Source organism: Lineus longissimus, chromosome 6 (assembly GCF_910592395.1).
Source record: "Lineus longissimus chromosome 6, tnLinLong1.2, whole genome shotgun sequence".
Classification (NCBI taxonomy): domain Eukaryota; kingdom Metazoa; phylum Nemertea; class Pilidiophora; order Heteronemertea; family Lineidae; genus Lineus; species Lineus longissimus.
Window position 1 is genome coordinate 10980354 of NC_088313.1, and position 22355 is coordinate 11002708.

Genomic DNA, 22355 nt, shown 5'->3' on the forward strand with positions numbered 1-22355 from the left:
GATAACTTTGAAACCTGGTGGACGCTGGTGGACGTTGTTTAGGATGTCCGGCCTATACGTATACGTTGACTTCAGAATTCACCGGCCATCCGCATCAGGCTGCAAGTGCAACTCTGTCAGTCAGTGTCACCCAAACCAGGTCATACCAATGCTGCCAGCGATTCACAGACAACTAATTGACACTTCGATGAGTATTTCCATCACCTCGACATCTGAAAACTTACTGATTTTGTACGGAAAGCAAGCAGTGAACGATGTAAACATTAATGGATGACGGGAATTACGGTGATTGCCTCGTTCCGAATGCTCACCATAAGCTTAGTTGCATACAGTCATACACCTGCAATACTTCATCGATCCCAGGTTGATTATCGGCTAATGTAGCATATCATTATCACACCCCCGGATCAAACCTTACTAATCAAACCTGAAACTATCGAACTGGCACGATATTCGTTCTTTTCTTTAAATATTTGTCGATGGAATCAAATGGAATCAAATGGAATAAATTGTTTGTGGCCGATTTGCACTACTCACACGCGTCCAAAAAATCAACATTTTGCGAATGTACTCGATTTGTTGGAACATAGTAAGCTCGTCCCCTTGTACGAATGTACGTACATATGACCATAATAAATAAATATGAATAACACCCTGGAAAAGGGGCGTGGCAAAATTACATGGAAAAACGAAAAAAACAGATATATATACGATGGTTTGTTGTCCAAAATCACTTCACGAGACACACCTATGATGCCAAACACAGCCAATGATGCCGATTGCGCCCGAATCGGTCAGCCCTTATGGACAAACGAGGTTATCGCAAAATGAGGTTAAAAAAACCCATGCAACTTTAATGGTCACTATAGACAGTGAGCCAATATAGGCTAGTAAGAGTTTAAATAGCCTCAACTTACTTGGTACTGTAACTTGCAGCAACTGATGAGTGAGGCCTATGACTAGCTCTCTCAATGTCTCAAACCTCCTTGAGCTTCACTAATAAAAACTATGCTGAGTAGGCCTCATCACTTCTTATGTAGCTGAATCAATAGTATGTTATTAATACGTACGCTTTGATACCAGATCTATTTTTGGAGCAACCTCCACAGCATCACAATCAACAATGATGTCGACAGGTGAATCAGCTGGATCAGGGCCATGGGGAATCTCTCGTGCCTCAGCATTTGCAGCATCCTCTTTCTCCTTGACAACCAACTCCGATATGGCATCATTAGCAAGACGGCGCCTCTCCTGATTTCGAAATGCCGCCCTTGGCCTCTGTGGGGTACTCTCATTCTCCGAAACCAGGTGAATGGTTGGCATAGCCCAATCTGTTCGTTGCAATCTGAAAAATAGATGATACAGTTCAATATACATGTATGTAGCCTACTCACTCTACATACCATGCTGATGCTCTAATAATTATAGTATAGTAAGCAATATGCTCAGCAGTTTGGTCACATCAATCAATCATCAGTGGTGAAGGGTCAAGATCATGAGATCATCCTCTGATCTGCAACATTGAAAAGCAAGAGTAATAATAATAACAAACAACTTTTTTGCGTAGCCAGTGTGATACTTCATCAGATTCTTGAAGCAGTCATCTTTGAAGTGTTTATAGCACAGAACGCTGCCATTCACGCTATCCGACGGTTCCCATTTGTCTCGTTTCGCCTTCACAAAACGGGTCCATTTTCGCCGCAATTCCGCAGTCTTTTGCCTCACTTCTTCGGTCGTTCTGTCCTTCAACTTCTTCGGATCGGGAAACTCAAAAAGTCTGTTGTCTCGATGTCTGCAGTTTGCAGCAACACACTGTTTAACCATGCTCAAATTCTGATCGCTTTGTAAGTTGATAAATGATAAATGCTATATGGAAATTCCCGGATGTGAATCGTGCGTTCTCGGTATGACGTCACGGACTAAGTTTTTTGCGCGCGTAATTCGAACTGTTTTTCTTTGACGAGGTACATTAGGACACGTGTTACACAATAATGGTTCGGAAGAGCGGATTTAAAATTTGGGTTTTTGAACTTGAATACCTAGTAAAACGAATTAAATTACTGAAATTAAAAAATTCCAACCCGTCAGATCCCCTTTAAGGTGGAAATTGTCGTCTGGTCAAAAGTGGCAAAACGGCCTCGATCCTACCTGTCTCTGTAATGTACTGAACGCGCTACACATAAGGCATTGCCCTAAGGCATTGCAGCCGAGGCTGATAAAGTGATGGCCATTTTGTGAATGTATATACAGTGTGTATGTTCACTTCAAAACATAGTTCCAATTTTATTTTCATAACGAGCATTTAGAAAGTGGTATTTCCCTATATTTTGATTCTCAATTTCAAGATGTCGTTTTGTGGGGTTATTTTGTCTAATTCTTATTAATATTGCCGATAAAAGACACGTAAAGAAACCCAGATTCATGCGCTCAGTTCATGTATGTACGGTAGAGTAGACGTTTTGACAGAAAACCAGGGTGAGTTTTCTCTGTATTTTCTAGGTACAATTGGCCATGACAACTGTTATTTGAAAAGTCATAGTATAGAATGAATCCCGTAGCTTGTTTACATAGGAAGTGTTACCGTTTTTGGCTTTCTGTCCCGTTAAATTTGCTCAGTCATTGAGTCGAAGTCGAAGATCAAAACACACATGAACGCCACAGTACATTTTATACACAAAACGGTGTTGTAAAAAATTCTTCCCAAACATCAGAATGAAATAATCGTAATACTTCACAATTATCTATTACACATAAATATAACAACTACAGGAGAATAACTTTGAAATCCAGTCAAAACGTTGTTATAAGAATAGCCTCTTTGTATTTAGAAACATCATCGACGTAATCAAAACCAACCCGAATGCTAGTAGATGAACAAACATGGCGGACTGCTTCACGAGAAGTTGACGTTTTCTCATGTTTCTTGTCAAAATAACAATGATATCGTAGACCTTTGATAGTGACACTGGTCAGAGTACACAAATAATAGCGACGAAGTAGTCTGCTGGAATTGCGAGGTATTTTTAACGAACAATAAAACTGCCATTCTCAGTCTATGCTAATACGGAAAACCGTGAGGAGCTGCATGACCTGGGCCTACATTATTTACCATACATTACAGTTACATACCCGATACCGGTACATTAACAAATGCAATACACTGCAACATATGTGCAGGGAAGTAAAGTATGCATTGCAAGCCATGTGTCCAAACTCTACCGAGGTGAACGTTAGTAAATAAGGGTGAACTTTTTTAAATTTAACTTTATTTTATCACCCCCCCCCCCCACCAGTTCACTAGTTCTTCACAAAAGTTTTGATCTTTTTTTGTACATTTATGTTTTACCTTACCACCAACATGAACAGCAAGCCATACAGGGTTGTATATCCTCTCACGGTTTTTGCGTATCAGCACAGACTACTCATTGTTTTTGTAACAATTTATAACAAGAACATGATTATTGTATAGTTACAGTTATAAAACGAGTCACTCTGTACATAATACATTTATCAACTGTTCTACCTCTACTCTTTGTATCAATATCAAATAATATCAAATAAAGCTTGCCTATTAAACCTAAACTCTTGAACATGCAACATTTAACCCTTATACTGCTCGACATTAGGTCGAGTTAAAATTCCTACCCCTTTACTGTCGCGCTCGATCCTGGGTCGAGAGAGAGGGTAATGCCTCAGAAAATAAATTATCCACGGCGCAATTGGAGTCCTTTATGTTTAGTTTATCTGCCAGTGTAAAGACGGCACTGCGTGTGATCATTTGATACCAGGAAACCAAATTGTTTCTACATGAAAATTTCCCGCAACTTGCAACTGAAAGTCAAGCACCTCTTCAGAAGAGGTCAGGTAAGGGGTATGGTGATGTTAGAGACGTCATCATTCCTGATGTCACAATCAAGTAAGAGACCCCATTGTTGCCTGAATGATATGAGACAAGAGGGTGATGTCACAATCAAGTTAGTGACCACATTGTAGCCTGATCGATATAAGAGAAGAGCGTGCTGTTTGAGACGTTATCATGCCTGATGTCACAATCAAGTAAGACTTCGTTGTAGCCTGATTGATATAAGAGAAGCGGGTGATGCAAGAGATGGCATCATGCCTCATGTCACAATCAAGTAAGAGACCCCATTGTAGCCTGATTGATATGAGAGGAGAGGGTGATGTTAGAGATGGCATCATGCCTCATGTCACAATCTAGAGACTGCATTGTAGCCTTATGGGAGGGAATAGGGCAGTGTCACAAGAACTAATCTAAACTCAAGGTAATGAAGGAGAGATTTGCACTGACCTACTTTTATGACCTTCTGCCCTACTTTAAGACTGTTATAGCTAAAGTAGTTGTGTTTGGTGTCGAACTAAAGGTAATGAACAGTAGGTTATTGCTAACCCATTTTCATTACCAACTGACCTACTTGGAGACGGTTACAGCGAAAGGTGTCATCCATGTTTGATATCAAACTAAAAGTATTTAAGAGTAGGTTTACCCTGATATACTTTTATGACTCAATAAACATCTTGAACACTGTTAGAGGAAGGCAGTCGTGTTAATGGTATCAAACTAAAGGTATTGAAAGAGTAGTTTGGCGCTGGCCTGCTTAAACACGGAGCAAAGACACTGAAGGTATTGAAGAGCGGATGTGACAAAAGAACCCCTCAACTAATTCATTCAACTGTCATCCACCCTAGGGGCCAAATTAATAAAGGGCGTGTAAGGGTTAGACGTGTGTAACTTCTCCCTGATTAGTTATAGGGCCTATTCATATTGTAGCGGTAAAAGGGCTTATAATATTTGTCAACGTATAAACTTCACAACTCTGAATTCGAACCCAAAGACTAACCCAACTAAGATATGTATTTACATTATTTATTATCCACATCACTCTAACTTCGTATCTACAACCGACACTAAAACATTACAAAATAAGGTGCACAACAAAGTATCAACAAGAGTTGATACAGAAGAATCTTACCATACTATATGGTCAAGTGTGAAGTCAATTAAAATGCTCTGGCGCTTTTCAAGAGAAATGTCTTGTTTAGCTACAGAGGGTGAAGGCTGGCTTTCTGGATCTGCCAGGACTTACTTGAAACATCTTAACATCATCATTTATACGTAATTACACACACCCCTAATGGGTAAATAGCGTAGCCCAAATATCAGGCTCTGAGCCAACTAGCACTCAGTAATTAAGGAAACAACGAATCAGTGCACAGCAGCATCAATACAAGATTATCAGACAGGGCCAAGGGCAGGGGCCTCGTAACCAGCTGCTAATCAGGAAGATCATAAAAGGGGTCAAACAGCTTAAAAGATAGAGATTATAAAACAATGGAAAGGAGCAATTAAGAAGGAAGGTGTTGAAACTCATAAAGGTTAACGATCCTGGGTGTCTGGGTTCACCAGGGCTAGAGAGAAACACAGAAATGATAATTATAGATATAATAAGTAATTCCTAATATTGTCACAATATTCTGTGAAGGTTTACATGAAGGACCTGAATCTGTCTATTCAGTAGTTAAACGCTGATGAATTTGGCCCCATTTGTCTAAGCTTGATTCCATCTAGTCTGTCCACATCTCCCTATCTACCATAAACCTACATTCTGGTACATGCATATACTACTTGCTACATTTTCTTGTTATTCATGTCATTCCTTGCTATTCAATTCCGCCAGCGTAGCTATTCAGGCTGCCAGGTCCTCTAGTTTGTATTGGTTGTGCCTTTAATGGCAACCCTGGCTGAGAGTCAATTGCAATCGAGCACCATGTGTTGACAACGACATGGTTCAATCAATTTTCTAGTCATTTTTATTGGCAACTGTAAGGATAAATATAATACATGAATCAAAAGCATGAAAAACAGGCCTGTACAAAAACATGGTTAATACTTTAGACGATAGGAAATGGAGAAAATGGAGAAATTGAAAATGATGCAAATGTGAATACCAAATTGGGATATACATATCGAATGTGGAACCTCTAGCACTTTCGCCTAGACCAGGAACAGGATTAAATTGCAAAGTCAGGCGACTGAAGTTTTAGGGCAACCCAGTCGCTTTCATAGGCCCCTGGGAACCTGTCCAAGAAAAAGGACAAAGGAAAATGCTACAAATAGCCGCCAGGCCAATGGAAGCGACCGGGCAGGCGGTCAACTGATAAATATAACTGCTGCCCGGGGAACCACAGAGAAAATAAAGTTAAAGTATTAACCGGGAGATTCTAATCTCCAACACCATGCGATTTAAAAGACAGTATTTATTGGGTTTTTTAGTTATTCATTCTTCTCTAATCTATACTTGATATCATCTGTGGTCTCTCTCTTTCTCCTTCTTTTGCTCATGATGGTCACTCTGTACATTTTACTTGATTTTCAACAATGATAAGTCTGAAATTTTGACAAAGATTTGAGCTTCTATTTGCAGATATCGGGTGAGCCTACGTACATTCATTATTGTCCAATCCTTATTCAGTCTTCTCTTATCTATTCTTGATATCATCCGTGGTCTCTCTCTTTCTCCTTCCCTTGCTCATGATGGTCACACTGTACATTTTACTTAATTTTCAACAATGATAAGTCTGAAATTTTGATAAAGATTTGAGCTTCTATTTGCAGATATCGGGTGAGCCTACGTACATTCATTATTGTCCAATCCTTATTCATTCTTCTCTAATTATGACTCCAGCTCCTCCCTCTGGGAACTGGAGTCAGTATTGTTTTCGCTCAGGTTTCTCGTACAATCACGTGACCTCTGATAATGCACTCGTTTCGTCCACGTTTTAGGCCAATCTTCGGCATGAACATGAAATCTAATAAGCGCAGTACTTAAATCAGATGTTTCTCTCGCCTTGAAAACATTCCTGGGTAAAATCCATTGAGATTAGCCGAGTTAATCTACTTTTCAGTGCTTAAAATCTCTGCCGCTGAATTCTATAAATAGGAACTATTAACATCGCGGCAGTGTGGTTCCCATTGTGCGCCCTCCCACTTCACACCATGTCAGGAAGTTTTACGGAGAGGGAGGGCGTGCGGTAAGAAGAATGCCCAAAATGACGTCACGTTTTCCTGGCAATGCCTCTTGCCAGACCAGTCAAACATTGGGAAAGCATCTTTAATTCAGACAACGTTAGAACTATAAAAACGAATATGTTAATTTGCAAAATTAAAAGCAGATTTCACCACTAACCAGTCAAATCAGAATACGACGGCGCAAAATGTTCTCGCTTTCCTCCTGCTAAAAAAACCTTGTTCCCGCACTCCTATTTTAATTTATGCCAAGGAATATGATATGATCTGTTTTCACTTGTTTGTAATTAAATGGTATTCATATAATGAGATCAATAGTAGTGTCCGTGTCAGATCCCATCGTTCAACTAGTCTTCTCTCCCCGGCCCAGGTGCCTCACACGGACCTTCAGGTCCCCATACTCAAGACCAACTCTTACGAGATCACCCTCAAAACAACCCTGGAGTCATGAATTCACAGGTGCTCCTGTGAAATCTCAGTTCTAGTCTATACTTGATATCATCCGTGGTCTCTCGCTTTCTCCTTCCCTTGCTCTCTCATGATGGTCACTCTGTACATTTTATTTAATTTGTAACAATGATAAGTCTGAAATTTTGACTAAGATTTGAGCTTCTATTTGCAGATATCTGGTGAGCCTACGTACATTCAATATTGTCCAATCCTTGCTTCGTGAAAGTTCGATGCAAGACCATCAGAAAAAATAATTAACGACTTTATTCTCATTACAGGCATGGAAAAACGAGCAGTTCTCACCAGAGCTGTTAGAAATAAAAGTGGACATTGTTGAATGCATTGCCGAACAGATACGAGTCATGGAAGATAATATACAACGTGCTAAAAAGAACGACTTTAAAGTTACCATTCACAACATGGAGGTGGGTGTAGATTTTTTTAAGCTTTGCTTGCAATTTTTAATTGCCAGCGAAGCTCATGATGTACTGTCCTTTCCACCTCAAAGCCTTTAGTGTCGGAAATCGTGTGAAATTTTATCTCATTAAGCTGCTCAACGAAAGAGTTGCGGTTGCTGCACATGCGCACAAGTGGCAAAAGTGCCCGCAGCTTTTGTCATAAGCAAGCGAAATAGTGCTCGGTTAATTCAGCATTATTTACAGATTTTGATGTCACATTACGCTTGTAAACGGTCTGGAGTGTTTTATGATACTTCTTTCCCATGTTTTTGTGAGTAATTTTGATGTAAGTTAGCGAAATAAAATATATTAAATTGATACGGCGTATTTATTCGAAAAAGACTGTCAGGGCAATTTTCTGCAAACCACGGTGAGTGAGAATTTTCATGATAATAATTGTCCCCAAAATTGTGTTAAAGCACTACATCATGCAAAATTAACTCATCAGAGGCCAAAAAATTGGTCAAAAGAATATATTTGCGGTATTAGTTTTGGTGATTATGGTCAGAAAGGTGCATCTTTTGTAGCAAACTTGTCGCGGTGTCGCAGGTTTTGTGTTTCGAGATTTAGCGAATCTTCGTTGGTGAAAAGTGTGATTGTGTCAAAACCACCTAACGTATCTCTCGCTAAGGTTAATTACAGTCGAACTACATAACAATGATAATTTTTAACAGAGTTTGTCAGATTTTATGCAATATCCACCCGATAATGGTGATCCAAATTCCGTGAAATCGGCAATGGTGGATGCCGGATTGCCATTCAACAGAATGGCGAATTCAGGCCAGAACTATCACAATGTGCGTCAAAACTATATGAATGAATCAAAATCACCCAGGCTCCGCTCATTGGATATACCTTCACTGAAAATAATTGCTGAAACCTCTGTAAACATGTCCATTAGTACTGAAAACAACCATTTTAAAAGGTTGTTTTCATCTCCTCCCAATCACCCGTGTAGAGCATGTATCATCAGTGAGTATGACTGGTAAATGTTCACCCGAATGTATACCAAGTATATGTGGTATATAAACCTGCTAAATTATCATCAAAGGTATTGAATCGTTATTCTTAATCATATCAATGACCTTCCTTGATCATTTGCACCTAATTACTGTCTGTTGGTCTTGTAAAACTTCGTAAGCAAAATTAAAGTGTTTTCTCAATGTTTTTAGCTCACCTCTGGGGAGCTTATACAATACTGTGGCGTCCATCGTCTGTTGTCGTCCGCCGTCTGTTGTCGTCCGTCAGCGTCCGTTAGCATAGCACGTTTCTTTTTGTGCAATATGCCCAGAAGTGTCTTTCTTTTTCGCGATATGACCTACTTTCTGGCCTCCACGTGGTCATCTTTGAAATATTTTTGCCTTTTTGGCTCACCGTAGGGGAGTCTATACGATACCGCAGTGTCCGTCGTCCGTCGTCGTCCGTCGTCGTCGTCGTCGTCGTCGTCGTCGGCGGCGTCGTCGTCCGTCGTATCCTATTTCAAAAACAGTGGCACGTTTTTTAACCGCTAGGCCTATGAACTTAAAACTTTGTACACATGACCCCCTAGGTCAGATGACCCGTGACACTAAATTTTTGTCCGATCTGATTCTCTACTTGGCCACCAGGGGGCCAAATATGGATATCTAAAAAGTGTGATATCTCGCTTATTAGTGACTTGTTTTCGATAAAACTTTTGTGGTAGGTACTCATAGCAAGGATACATCATATATCTTACGGGTTTTTAATTTGATCTACTTTTCAAGGTCGCAGAGGTCAAATGGCGTGAATTGGCCGTTTGAGTGTAACTATGGCACGTTTCTCAACCACCAAAGCTATGAGCTTGAAACTTGGTACATATAACCCCCTATATCAGATAACCTCTGGTGCTGAATTTCAGCCTGATCTGATTTTTGACTTTGCCACCAGGGGGCCAAAACAGAAAAAGTAAGAAGTGCAATAGCCTGCTTATTAGCAAATTGTTTTTGATGAAATTTTTATGGCAGGGACCTCTAGCAAGGTTACCTCAGATGTTGCACGATTTTTCGGATTTGACCTACTTTTTAAGGTCGCAGAGGTCAAATGGCGTAAATTTGCTGTTTGAGTGTAACTATGGCACGTTTCTCAACCGCAAAAGTTATTAACTTGAAACTTTGAACAAATGACCCCCTAGGTCAGTTGACCTCTTACACTGAATTTTGGTTCGGTCTGATTATTGAATTGGCCACCAGGGGGCCTAAACTCAAAACTCAAAAAGTGTGATTTCTCGCTTATTACTGATTTGTTTTTGATAAAAGTTTCATGGTAGGTACTCCCAGCAAGGATACATCACATATCTTACGGGTTTTTGATTTGACCCACCTTTCAAGTTCACAGAGGTCAAAGTTGAGAACTTAACTGTTCTTGGTACGTTTTGTCGTTGTTCAATGTAAAGAGTTTTAATTTTGTGTAATGATGCATCTAAGAAGCCACTATTTGTATGCCAAGTTTCAGCCAGATCGGAATTCAAATATGGCCGAAATTGCATGTTTTGTGGGTTTTTCCTCGTATTGTGGCAATCCAAAGGTCGTGAGTTCAAACCCCGGTCAAGGACAGCCAAAAATATTTTTATTTTTCATCTGTTCCTTTTTTCTTTTCTGAGTTCTATCTTACATTTTCTTCATTTTTTGATTTATTTGGTGCCATAGATTTAATTAGGCGGCCATCTTGGAAATCGTTTTTTGCCAATTGCTGTAGTGTAACGAGTGATGAAATTGTTATGGTCAGGTGGATGTGTCTACATCACATATCACCCTGGTTTGTTATTTGACCTACCTGTCAGGGTCACTGAGGTCAAAGTTAAAAATATATTCACCGTGACCATTGTCATGGAGTGGCACGTTTCTTCACTATCATTTTCACCTGGACTCTACAAGCTTGGAACCACAAGTCTCGGATTCACCACTTGGCCAGGGCCGGCTCTGAACTGGTCACAGATGCATGTATAAATTATGAGAGGCCTACATACTGTAGCACTGTAACTGTCTACTAAAAATACTTACGGTGAGCACAATGGCCCCTGGCCGTTTCATTGAAGCTAATGGTTGTACGTAGAATGACGAAATTTTTATGGTTGGGTATCTAATAAGGTTGAATGACATATCACCCGGGTTTTGATTTGACCTACTTTTCAAGGTCACAGAGGTCAAAGTTCACTAAATCACTGAGGTGGCACGTTTCGTTTCTATTTGAGCTAGAAGGTTCTAAACTTGTGAGGAGATGTATCCAGTGACCCTCTATCCTACCCCAAAAATGTGTCCCGCTCGGACTTCAAATATGGCTGCCAGGCGGCCATCTTGAAAAACTAAACAAAATTGGATTGCAACCAAATTTCACGTGATTGTATATCTATGTACTTTCTACAATATCACTGATTTTCAGTGAAATCATTCAACCAATATGGCCACCGGGCCGCCATCTTGAAAACCCAACAAAGTCAGTAGCACTTCTCAAGTGTTCAATTGAACAGATGTCAACCAATTTCCATGTGACATGTGCACTCTCCAATACCCCTGAAATTCAGTCAACTTTATAACCAAAATGCTAAACTTTGATGGTACCGGTAATTTTCGAGAAGAATGATAATGTGATGAAATGGGTTTGTGTATTGCTGTACATTGAAGTACAGTGTGTTGTGTATATATTTTATTGTTCTTCTTTTAACGGGGATTTCTTTTAAATCATCTGATGACAGCTTTGTTCATTTGGTTTATTCATTAGCTCACCTTTGTATAGTCAGTTCACCATAATCTGGTTATTATCTGTTGTTGTGTTTGCATGTATTCGTCATTTATTTTTTGGAAATTTGTTCCCAATTTTGGAATTGTCCACCATGCTTGTTTTGGTTGGCCATGTGACCACGGCCTGTTTACATTTGGACGTTATCGTCTGCATGCGGGGATGTAGGTTGTAAAATTCATTTATCTTTTTATAATCTATCTATTTAATCTTTATCTTGTCTCCAATTTCTTTGTATAATTGTGTATGATTGAATTGGACCGTCTCTTATATTAATCTTTGTAAATTTCAGTCAGCTTTTAACCCTTTCTTGTTCGTGGCGCATTGGTACGACGCAACAAGTTGGTGGCGCTAGTTTTTGAAACAGACGACCTCTAAATTCCATCCTGAAGAGAAGATTCCTTTTTTCTGCTCCGACAAAACTAGGAATTCCACCTTTAATAATCTAAATCCAAATCGTCCAAAACCATAGTATGTACCGAAATTCCACCAATCAACTTTCCGTTCACTAATCTTTATTCTTGTTTGTAAATTATAAGGTCTGCACCATTCTGGTTGCGCGCCCTTCGCCCAGGCCTGCACCCGCTGCAATGCTGCAGATTATTGCCCTTAGTTGATTACCCCAATAAAATCCTCTCTTATGTTGAACCAGATATAAAGTCGCTCCTTAGTTTATTTACCCGTTATTCCATAACAATATTATTCAATGGAATCAAAACTGGTGAAACTAGCCAGAAACAATTCTCCTCATATCCACTGCAAATGATATGCATTACATTACCCGAGGTGAGCACATGGTCCCTGGACCATTTAATATTTTACAGGTATGATCCACAGTGAGTGAGTGACACTGACAGCTGCACTTCAACGTTTTCGGTGACCACATGATAGACATAGATGACCGAGAGAGATGAGCTGAGCATCACTCATTGAACCGAACACTTGGCACCTCCAATGGTATTTCAACATCAGTGCTCACTCGGACATCAGAAGAACCAGTCAATGGTAGTATTTCATTCTATTTCTGTCACTGATTTAATACTGTAATACTCAATAAAGAAAGCAGTTGGCAGTTGATTAACAAAAATATCGGTGTTTCTGTTGAGTTTTTACTCGCTATCATTATCAATGCGGGCTATCAATCATAGCCTTTTGACTTGGTCATTGGTTGGTTGTCCCCGATGTAAAGGTTGCCCACCTGCCTAGACTGGACCATGTTCACTGGACTAGTTTGTTACAACCCACGTACTCTTCAAAGGAATTGGATTAAAGGCCCAGACTGTTACTTGTTGTCCCTAGGTTGTGACTATGCATCAACCCACGTACACTTCAAAGGATTTGATGTGAATGCCCAGACTGCCTTTACTGCTTCCTCATGGTGGTGGCCATGCATCGAGTATACTTCTTTTTCACGACCTACACTTCAAAGGAATTCATAAAAAAGATTCAGACGGCATTTACTGGCTGTCCCTATGTCGTGACGACTGGTTTGTCTCTTACTGAACATCAACGGATTTGTTGTAATTGTCCTCACTGCAGTTACTGGTTGTGACCATGCATCTACTGGGTTGTGACGGTTCAAGGATCACCATCGCAACTAGTAAGATTAACCTACTGTTACAACCCTCAAATCGTAATCATGCTCTTTGTATGCATTCATATGAAGTTATATCATTATGAAAGACGGAATACTTTTAAAAAAAACTCTAACTTGGATTTCCTCAATTTTTGAATGAAATCCACCCTGGCGGTCGCAGGGGTGGATTTCAACTAGCGGCCATCTTGGATTTTTACCCAAAATTGGTGCCGCATAACATTTTTTCAAAAATGCCTCAAACTTCCCAAAATTTGTTCCAAATGATGATCAGACAAGTGTTTTGTGCAATAAAGTATATTTCACAATCAATCAACAAGATTTACAGCCCCAAATCTGAAGGGTAATTTTTTGGGACAGGTGGCGCCGCCTTTTATTCCTTATATATGCAAATGTATGCAAATTAATCTGATTGTTGATATGTTATTGCACACTACATACTGTCAAGAACATGTCCTGTAAATTTCATCTGATTCTATTCAGAAATAAAAAAATGTTATGCGGCACCATCAAACAAAGTACACTATTTACCTCATTTTGAGTAAATCGTCTTCAAAGATTCATCATCATATTTTCCAAGTCTTGTCTCTTCAAAGTCATATAATACTAGCCAAAACTGATTGAAATCCTATTCAATAGTATTTTCAAATCAGGCACATTCTAGAGAACACACTGTAGGCTAGTTTTCCTTGCATGTTCAATGTTTTCTGCCTTGAAAATGTATTCCGGTAACGAAAAAAAGTAACGTCAAAAATGAAAAAAAATTATCAATATGATTGTATGAGAAAAATTGATCAATCCTGTCAATAGTTTGCATAGTGGACACAGCATATTGCTATTTTGGATTAGGCGGGTAATGCAGGCTGGATCCACTAATCTGTACGAGTTTATATCATCTGCAGTTATATTATTGATGGAAGCTTTATCACCATCGACACCAGTGTGTGATTTTTTGGACAGTCTTGTACCAAAATACCCAACAATCTTGCGTTCTGAAGCGGACCGAGTCTGTAATTCTTCAAAGTTCACATCCTCCTCAACATCATCATCATCATGGGGTTCAGTAGGGCCAGTTATGATAGTATTATCATCACTGCTAAGTAGACTAACATTATTCTCATCCGATAAATCACCATAGAAATCAGATACAGTACCCTCAATCTCATCATCAGAACTCACAGTGTTCAAGTAAAGTTCATTGCCCCGTACACCAGGTGGATCAAACCCAGCATTATCAACATGAGTGGACCTTCCTACACCAGAAGTATCGGTGTATTCCTGTTTCGCCTATTCCTGTTCCGCCTATTCCTGTTTCGCCTATTCCTGTTTCGCCTAATTCCTGTTTCGCCTATTCAAATGTATTGCTAACCTCCCCACAGACGTAGGAATATGAACCGTCCCTTACTGACCGACCAAACCCGAGGAGAGCCACATATGTACGCATTGAAACAATACGTCAATGGAGAGAGGGACATAATGAGTTACGTTGATGCCATCAGTTACCTTGTCTGACATAATATCATGATATGTATTTTCCACCTTGTTTGACTTTATATGTGCTGTACCTACATGTATATTATGACATGGGTTTTACAGCTGATTTTGATCAAATAATTATGAGAATGTACAATATTATGTATTTTTATCAAAAACTCATGAATTCAGTTTTCATAAAATAAACGACTGCTTTACTCTACTTAATCTATTAGTTTTTACTGTGTGTCAGTATGGTCCTATGGTCCTATGGTCAAATAAGTCCCGGACTGTCCCCGCTTTCAAGGTGACTCTTTCAAAACGGTCATGGCATAACAAAGTTGATGGCATTTGATTAGTCAAATTGTCATCACATCGTTAACATCATCCAATTGTCCCCTCACATTTTCCCCATAAAATGGACATGCATCCCTAAGGTTCCCCGTGGGAGAGTCGATTTATTGTAGGGGTACTGGAAAGTAGGCGAAATAGGAATAGGCGAAACAGGAATAGGCGAAACAGGAATTTTGTAGGCGAAACAGGAATAGGCGAAACAGGAATAGGCGAAACAGGCATAAACCGAAGTATCATCATTATATGCATTACAAGCGGTTCCAGTTCTTTTGTCAGGCAAAGCGTCCTTAGATACGTCGTCTGCTATTTTGCATTGTGTTTTGTTTTTAGAAAATCCCCTTTTACATGGTGCTTTACGTTTACCATACGCATGTTTGCAACGCCACTTCCTAGAGGGTAAACTTTTACCCATTATTGATCATTGATTTCGAAATTTTCTGACTGAAATCCATAGAAATCGACAAGATAAAGTCAGATTTTTGCAAAAACTCAAACTTCAAACCACGTTTACGGAAGTGTGTTTGCGCATGCGTGACCTGGTCCCTTTACATGAGTGGCGAATCAGCGTGCGCTGTTGAATCATTGTCTGTTCACGTGTGTGCTCGGAGGAAATCGGAGCCAATCAGATCACTCGGAATATTGACGAAAGATAATTTCCATAATTTATGTAATTTTGATGAAAATGTTGGTTCGGTTTTGGAGGAATGGGCTGCATGACGTCATATGTATGCTATTTTTAGCCACAGATTCTGAAAGTAGAGGCCGCGAGCTTTCCGGTGACTGGTTGAAGTTGTATCTATTTGCACTTTTGACCGGCCAAAATTAGCTCGCAAAAAATGTAAACAACGGCAGTTTTGGAGTAAACAGCGCATTCAAAGTTTGAAAAGGAATATACAAGGCTTCTAAAAACGCATTTTAGGTCATGATAGTGGATGATGACAGGTAAAAATCATGTTGGAATTGATAAAACGTATACTAAATATCGTAAATCTACCAAAACCTCATTTTCCATATCGCACTTGTAATTTGTGATTTTTCATCAGAAGCTCCGACCCGTGTACCCCCTTAAAGGCATTCAAGTGTGTTGGTCAACCATGACTATCTCCTTTGTCCCTCCACCATTAGACCTAGTTTCCCCTTATGATATCACTATTTCGGACACTCAGCGCCCCATTTCTGGAAAGGTGTATATGCACATCTGTTTTTGGCCAAAACTGCCTGTCATGAGTGAGTGTGATGGTCATAAGGAGTACAAAGTGCCAAAGTATTCCAATAGAGTGCGCATAGATTGATTTGCCTATATACCACTAAACTAACACACATAACTCCTCCCACCAACTTGCTGTGAGATTGCTGGTAGGCCTAATTAGCTATACAAGTGGCATAAAGCTTTGCGAACCATCGATGAATGGAAAAGTCATGTAATGTGAATATCATGTCATTTCACCAAGCTCTGACATCACTGTTCATGACCTTGCTGGCTGTTAAGTCACCTTACTTCAGGATTATCTAATAAAATACATGGAAAGGCCACAGATTTGTCATGTGCTTTTAAACATATACATTTGTAGGCCTATGTCAATGTCTGTACATTAGCCATCACTGCAAGGTGGGTCCAAAACTGGTTCCTTTCAAAATCTCATGATTAAGATGCCCATTGGATAAAAAAAAACAAAGCTGCAAATAAAATCACCATTTACTCATAAACTATCTACATGTAGGTGCTTTTTCTTCAAAATGCCAGCTTGCTCTAGCAATGACCCTTATTCTCGGATTGATAAGGTTTTGGGCAGAGTAAAGTCAACAGGTTTGCTTATTCCTTGTACGAAAAACTTCTTTTCTGTCTCACAATAGGAAGATTTGTCAACCTGAAAGACTGTTTCATTTATTCAATATTTGTTACTGACCCACAGATATATCTTTGATATAAGTCAGCAAGCAGCTGTCTTTATTTTATTTCATATTTTAAGTTTCATCGTGTAACAATTTTAGAAAAATTCAACCAGAATATCTGCCTCTTAAAGCCCATCCTTGACAGATCCTCCAATAATCACAGAAGGTGCTTGCTGCTGAAATTGATGATAACATAGTCACATGTTCTTAACAAAGGAAACAGAGTAAATAGCCTTGATTGTTTAAGACATCAAAAGTTGCTTTGTTGGTTCAATCCGAGTAATCCACATTGCAGAGGTAAACAATTATTAATCATGTAGGAAAAATATCAATTTTGGTCAAGTTGGTCTGCAGTTTGGCAAAATGAATATCCAAATTTTGTTGACCAAGGGCTCTGGAGTCATCCGAAATGATAATTCTAACTGCTGCTCTAGTTGTTTGGGACATTTAGTTTGGGACATTTAGAGTGGATGAATCATCTGCCCTTCCGTCATAAACGAACCAGGGCAATATGGCGTCACACGCCTTTCAGCCGAGTGTTATTTGGTGTTAAATTCCCCGCATAAATCCGTGTGCCGGATGAGGGCAGCAATCTCGCCAAGAAGGACCCCATGATCCCTTCGAACGTCATTCCATCATCCCTCCCAGCCATTGGTAGGGAGGACATGTCGGAACTATCATTACACTTATCCACGACTTATCACATGACACTGTGATCACTTTCATATTACGCACGTTGTCACATTACTTCATTGCATTTTATGTTATACTGCTCAGTGTACGGAACTTGGCAATAAGATTTTATAGAAGACACATGTAGTTCCTGAGTTCCTCCTTTCCCAAATTAAATTAAACGATCATCCCACACATTTGGTGCCGTGACCATGCCACCAAAAACCGAACTAAAAAGACTGTACATCAAATGGCACGTGCAGAGTTTGTAGGAGACGACATCACATGTCCCTCTGCAAATCTGATGTGAACTCGAGTTCTAACGGAGATACGCCAACGACAGAAGGTTCATCTCGGAATACGCAACAAGAACACATCAAATCTGTATCTGCAGAGACTGCTCCTGTGTTACTAATGACCGCAGTTGCTGAAATTATGCCTATAACAGGAGAAAACTTCGAAACGTGCATGCTTCTGTTTGACGGTGGAGCTACTCGCAGCTTCGTGACTCAAGAAGTGGCCACAAAGCTGAAACACCCAATTTCCGGACAGGTATCTGTCAGTCTGGAAATTTTCGGCGGGAATCCAGCAGAAGCAAGGATATGTGACACAGTGACTTTTGAAGTGCAGACGAAAAGTAAACCATTTAGGATAACCGATGCTCTTGTGGTACCTGTTGTCACTGCTCCTGTTAAAAATCGCATGAACAATTCGATACTGAGAGTACCGTATTTACAAGGTCTACGTTTCGCACACCCAGTGTTAAATGAGGTTTCGTCTAACATTGCTGTTCTCATCGGAAGCAATTTTTATTGGGACATTGTAGACGGACCTGTGATCAAATGTCCTGGACCGACTGCCGTTCAGTCCAAACTCGGATATATGTTGTCAGGCCCGTGTGACATACAATGACATTCTGAACGATCAAATCAAGCGTGGATTTATAGAGGAAGTGACTAACGATGACGTCACATCTGGTCATTATCTGCCTCACAGGCCGGTCAAGAAAGACTCTACTACCACTCCTATAAGGAGAGTATACAATTGCAGTTGCAAAACCGGAAACGGAATTAGCTTGAATGACTGCCTTGAAACAGGCCCGACCCTACAGAACGATCTTGCGTCAATTCTTGTCAGATTTCGTCTTCACAACTACGCATTGATTACTGACATTGAGAAAGCATTCTTAAATGTTGGTCTAGATGAAAAAGACAGGAAATATACCAATTTCTTGTGGATATCGGACATTGATAATCCAAACAGTGACTTCAAAGTTTTTCAATTCAAAGTTGTGCTTTTCGGGGCTGTTTGTAGTCCTTTTATCCTAAAGGCTGCAGTGCGGTCACACCTGGAGAAGCATGACTCTCCATTGTCATCGGACATTGAGAAACAATATTTACGTGGATAACGTGGTCTCGGGAGTTGAAAACGTACCTAGTGCATAAAAGTATTTCACAGAATCGAGAGCTGTACTGCAAGCAGGTGGATTTAATTTACGCACTTGGTCATCAAATTTTGCAGAACTTGGAGAAAAATCTGATGCGGTTTTTAACCCTGAAGATGTTGTGAACGTTCTTGGTGTCAAATGGGATACAGAGAATGATACGCTTCTCTTTACTCGCAAAACACTGCAGAACTTGTGGTATCATTCATTCTCGCTTTCAGAAGATTTGTTTGCCGGAGATCATTACCACAAAAGATGATTTCCGACAATGCGTCTACATACATGTCTGCGGCTGATGAGATCAAACGCCTGATTTGTTCGCCTACTGTAAAGGCTTACCTGACTGATCAGCGTGTAGAATGGTTATTCATAGCCAAAAGAGCGCCTTGGTATAGTGGTTTTTATGAAAGGTTGACAGGCTTACTAAAAATGCTTTGAAGAAGGTTCTTGGCCGTAGATTCTTGACATACGAGGAGTTGAATACAGTGTTGATCGAAATCGAGGCTATGCTAAATGATCGACCACTCACATACGTGTCTTCGGAGCTGGACGACCCTGAGCCATTAACACCGTCATATTTCTTGCACGGTAGACGCCTTACAACCTTTCCTCATGAGTTGTTTGATCCTGACGAATTGTCAGATCCAACCTAACGTTCAGATTCTGAATTACGTAAACGTGCGGTGTTACTCTCTCAGGTGATCGAACAGTTCTGGAAACGCTGGTCGAGTGAATATGTTTCTGCGCTGCGTGAACGAGATGCCATTTCTGGCAAAGGTATTGTTGAAAATCAGATCAAAGTCGGTGATATTGTGTTGGTGCACGAAGACAATGTACCACACGTCAAATGGACCTTAGCTCGCGTCGAACAATTGAATCATGGGAACGATGGTCTTGTCAGATCAGCTGTGATCAAAACCCCAACTGGTGTATTACAAACAGGCCAATTGTCAAATTATTTCCCGTTGAAACTAGACCAGTGGTATAATATCATACATGATATTTAGACTATATAGCACAAGACTCTTGTGATTTGAAGTTGGGTTTTATTCTGGTGCCACATACATGTACATGTGGATTAGTTTTATTCTTTTGAAAATCAAAAAAAAGTTATGTTTGTCAAAGTTGCCCCTCGGAGAATGATGGAACTAGCATTACACTTATCCACGACTTATCACATGACACTCTGATCACTTTCATATTACGCATGTTGTCACATTACTTCATTGCATTTTATGTTATACTGCTCAGTGTACGGAACTTGGCAATAAGATTTTATAGAAAACACATGTGGTTCCTGAGTTCCTCCTTTCCCAAATTAAACTATACGATCATCCCACACAGGAGAATCAAAATTTCAAAGTCAATAAAATGCATGATAAGTAATCTAAAGACAATAAGAATATTTCAACGATTAAAATGCTTTTTTTTTCATGAAAATCGGTCAAACCATACCGATGCAATTGCCATTTGAGGATCAATTAAAACACTACCCGCAAAGAACTGAGGTCTTTATCTTTTTAATTAGTTATTTGTCTTAATCAAGGCACCAAAAGCAGGCCCTGGAGGAGGAATTTTGGTAATGATTGGGAGAAATATGGACATAACTTCCTTATTTTTGAAGATATGACCACAATATTTGAACCGCAAGTGGAGAAGATAAGTACATTTCAGTCCGTTTTGTCGCACTTACCCTAGAGCCTCATTTTGGGTGCCTAATTAACATAAATTAGCACAAGTCACCCATTCAAGACTTATTTAATGCATTGAACAAAGGTAATTAACGCGTAATTAGCGCACTAATTACACATGATATTGGCCTGTTCCTGCATGTCCTTAGTGATTTATGACATGACGTCAAGCAACATCCAATTTCTGAGCAAATGGCCGCCATTTTGAAATGCAAACTGGCCGCCAAAACCGGTGACGCGGCATTCTGTCATGTTTACATAGGCATGTGACTTATCAAATTGAAGGGAATTTAATATAGATTATCATAGAACCAATCATTTTAATAGTGGGGGTAATTGATTCCAATGGCAGCCATTTTGAAATCCAAGATGGCCACCGAAAGCGGCAGTGTGGCATTCTTTCATATTAACCTAATCATGTGGTGTATCAAATCGAAGGAAATAGCATGTGTATCATAATTAAACATATTAACCTAATCATGTGGGCTATCAAATCGAAGGAAATAGCATGTGTATCATAATTAAACAAACTAATTCTAATTATGATGAACTTTGAAGTACATATTGAGCCATTTTGGATTTCAAGATAAATGCCCAAAGTCAACATGAGTCCATATTAGTGTACTTTCTCCTTCAAAAATAAATGTCTGATTTCTTATTGAATTTCTCTTTTAGTGCAGCAACACATGGAGTCTTCCAGTGACGACCCATTTTGTCAGCAGGATCAACAGCAAAGTCCACAGCAAACACATGGATCCTTTCTACGCGAGTATTGGGTCGAAGTCAGCCATGCTATTACTAATGCTAAATCAATGATTTTTGCAACATCAGAGGACAAACAAATGAAATAGAGCACATTTGTATAATATTTGCAACAAAATAATATTTATTTCATGAAAAAAATGCTTCGTGAACGAGTTATTTATTTTAGCCATGATGGTGTAACATCAACTCAAAGGGTTAAGGAGGTACATGGGTCGGAAAAACTTTTTTTTTATTTATTGATGGAATTGAATGAAACTTGCAGAGTACAATCATTGGTCAACACTGATTCCAAAAATGACATCAAATCTGGCCCATCCCCCTTTGTTGCTAAGCAACTAGCGGCCATCTTGGATTTTTACCCAAAATTGGTGCCGCATAACATTTTTTCAAAAATGCCTCAAACTTCCCAAAATTTGTTCCAAATGATGATCAGACAAGTGTTTTGTGCAATAAAGTATATTTCACAATCAATCAACATACTTTTATAAGATTTACAGCCCCAAATCTGAAGGGTAATTTTTTGGGACAGGTGGTGCCGCCTTTTTTTCCTTATATATGCAAATGTATGCAAATTAATCTGATTGTTGATATGTTATTGCACACTACATACTGTCAAGAACATGTTCTGTAAATTTCATCTGATTCTATTCAGAAATAAAAAAATGTTATGCGACACCATCAAACAAAGTACACTATTTACCTCATTTTGAGTAAATCGTCTTCAAAGATTCATCATCATATTTTCCAAGTCTTGTCTCTT

General features: G+C 39.5%; 1 protein-coding gene across 2 annotated transcripts in view; it reads left to right on the forward strand.

The window, feature by feature from the left end:
• Positions 1-22355, forward strand: part of LOC135489273 (DNA replication complex GINS protein SLD5-like) — a 249221-nt gene that overhangs the window by 55788 nt on the left and 171078 nt on the right. For both annotated transcript variants that reach the window (XM_064774554.1, XM_064774555.1), the window contains exon 2: positions 7774-7920. In XM_064774554.1, the coding sequence (XP_064630624.1) occupies positions 7774-7920 (147 nt within the window). The remainder of the gene's footprint in view (positions 1-7773; positions 7921-22355) is intronic.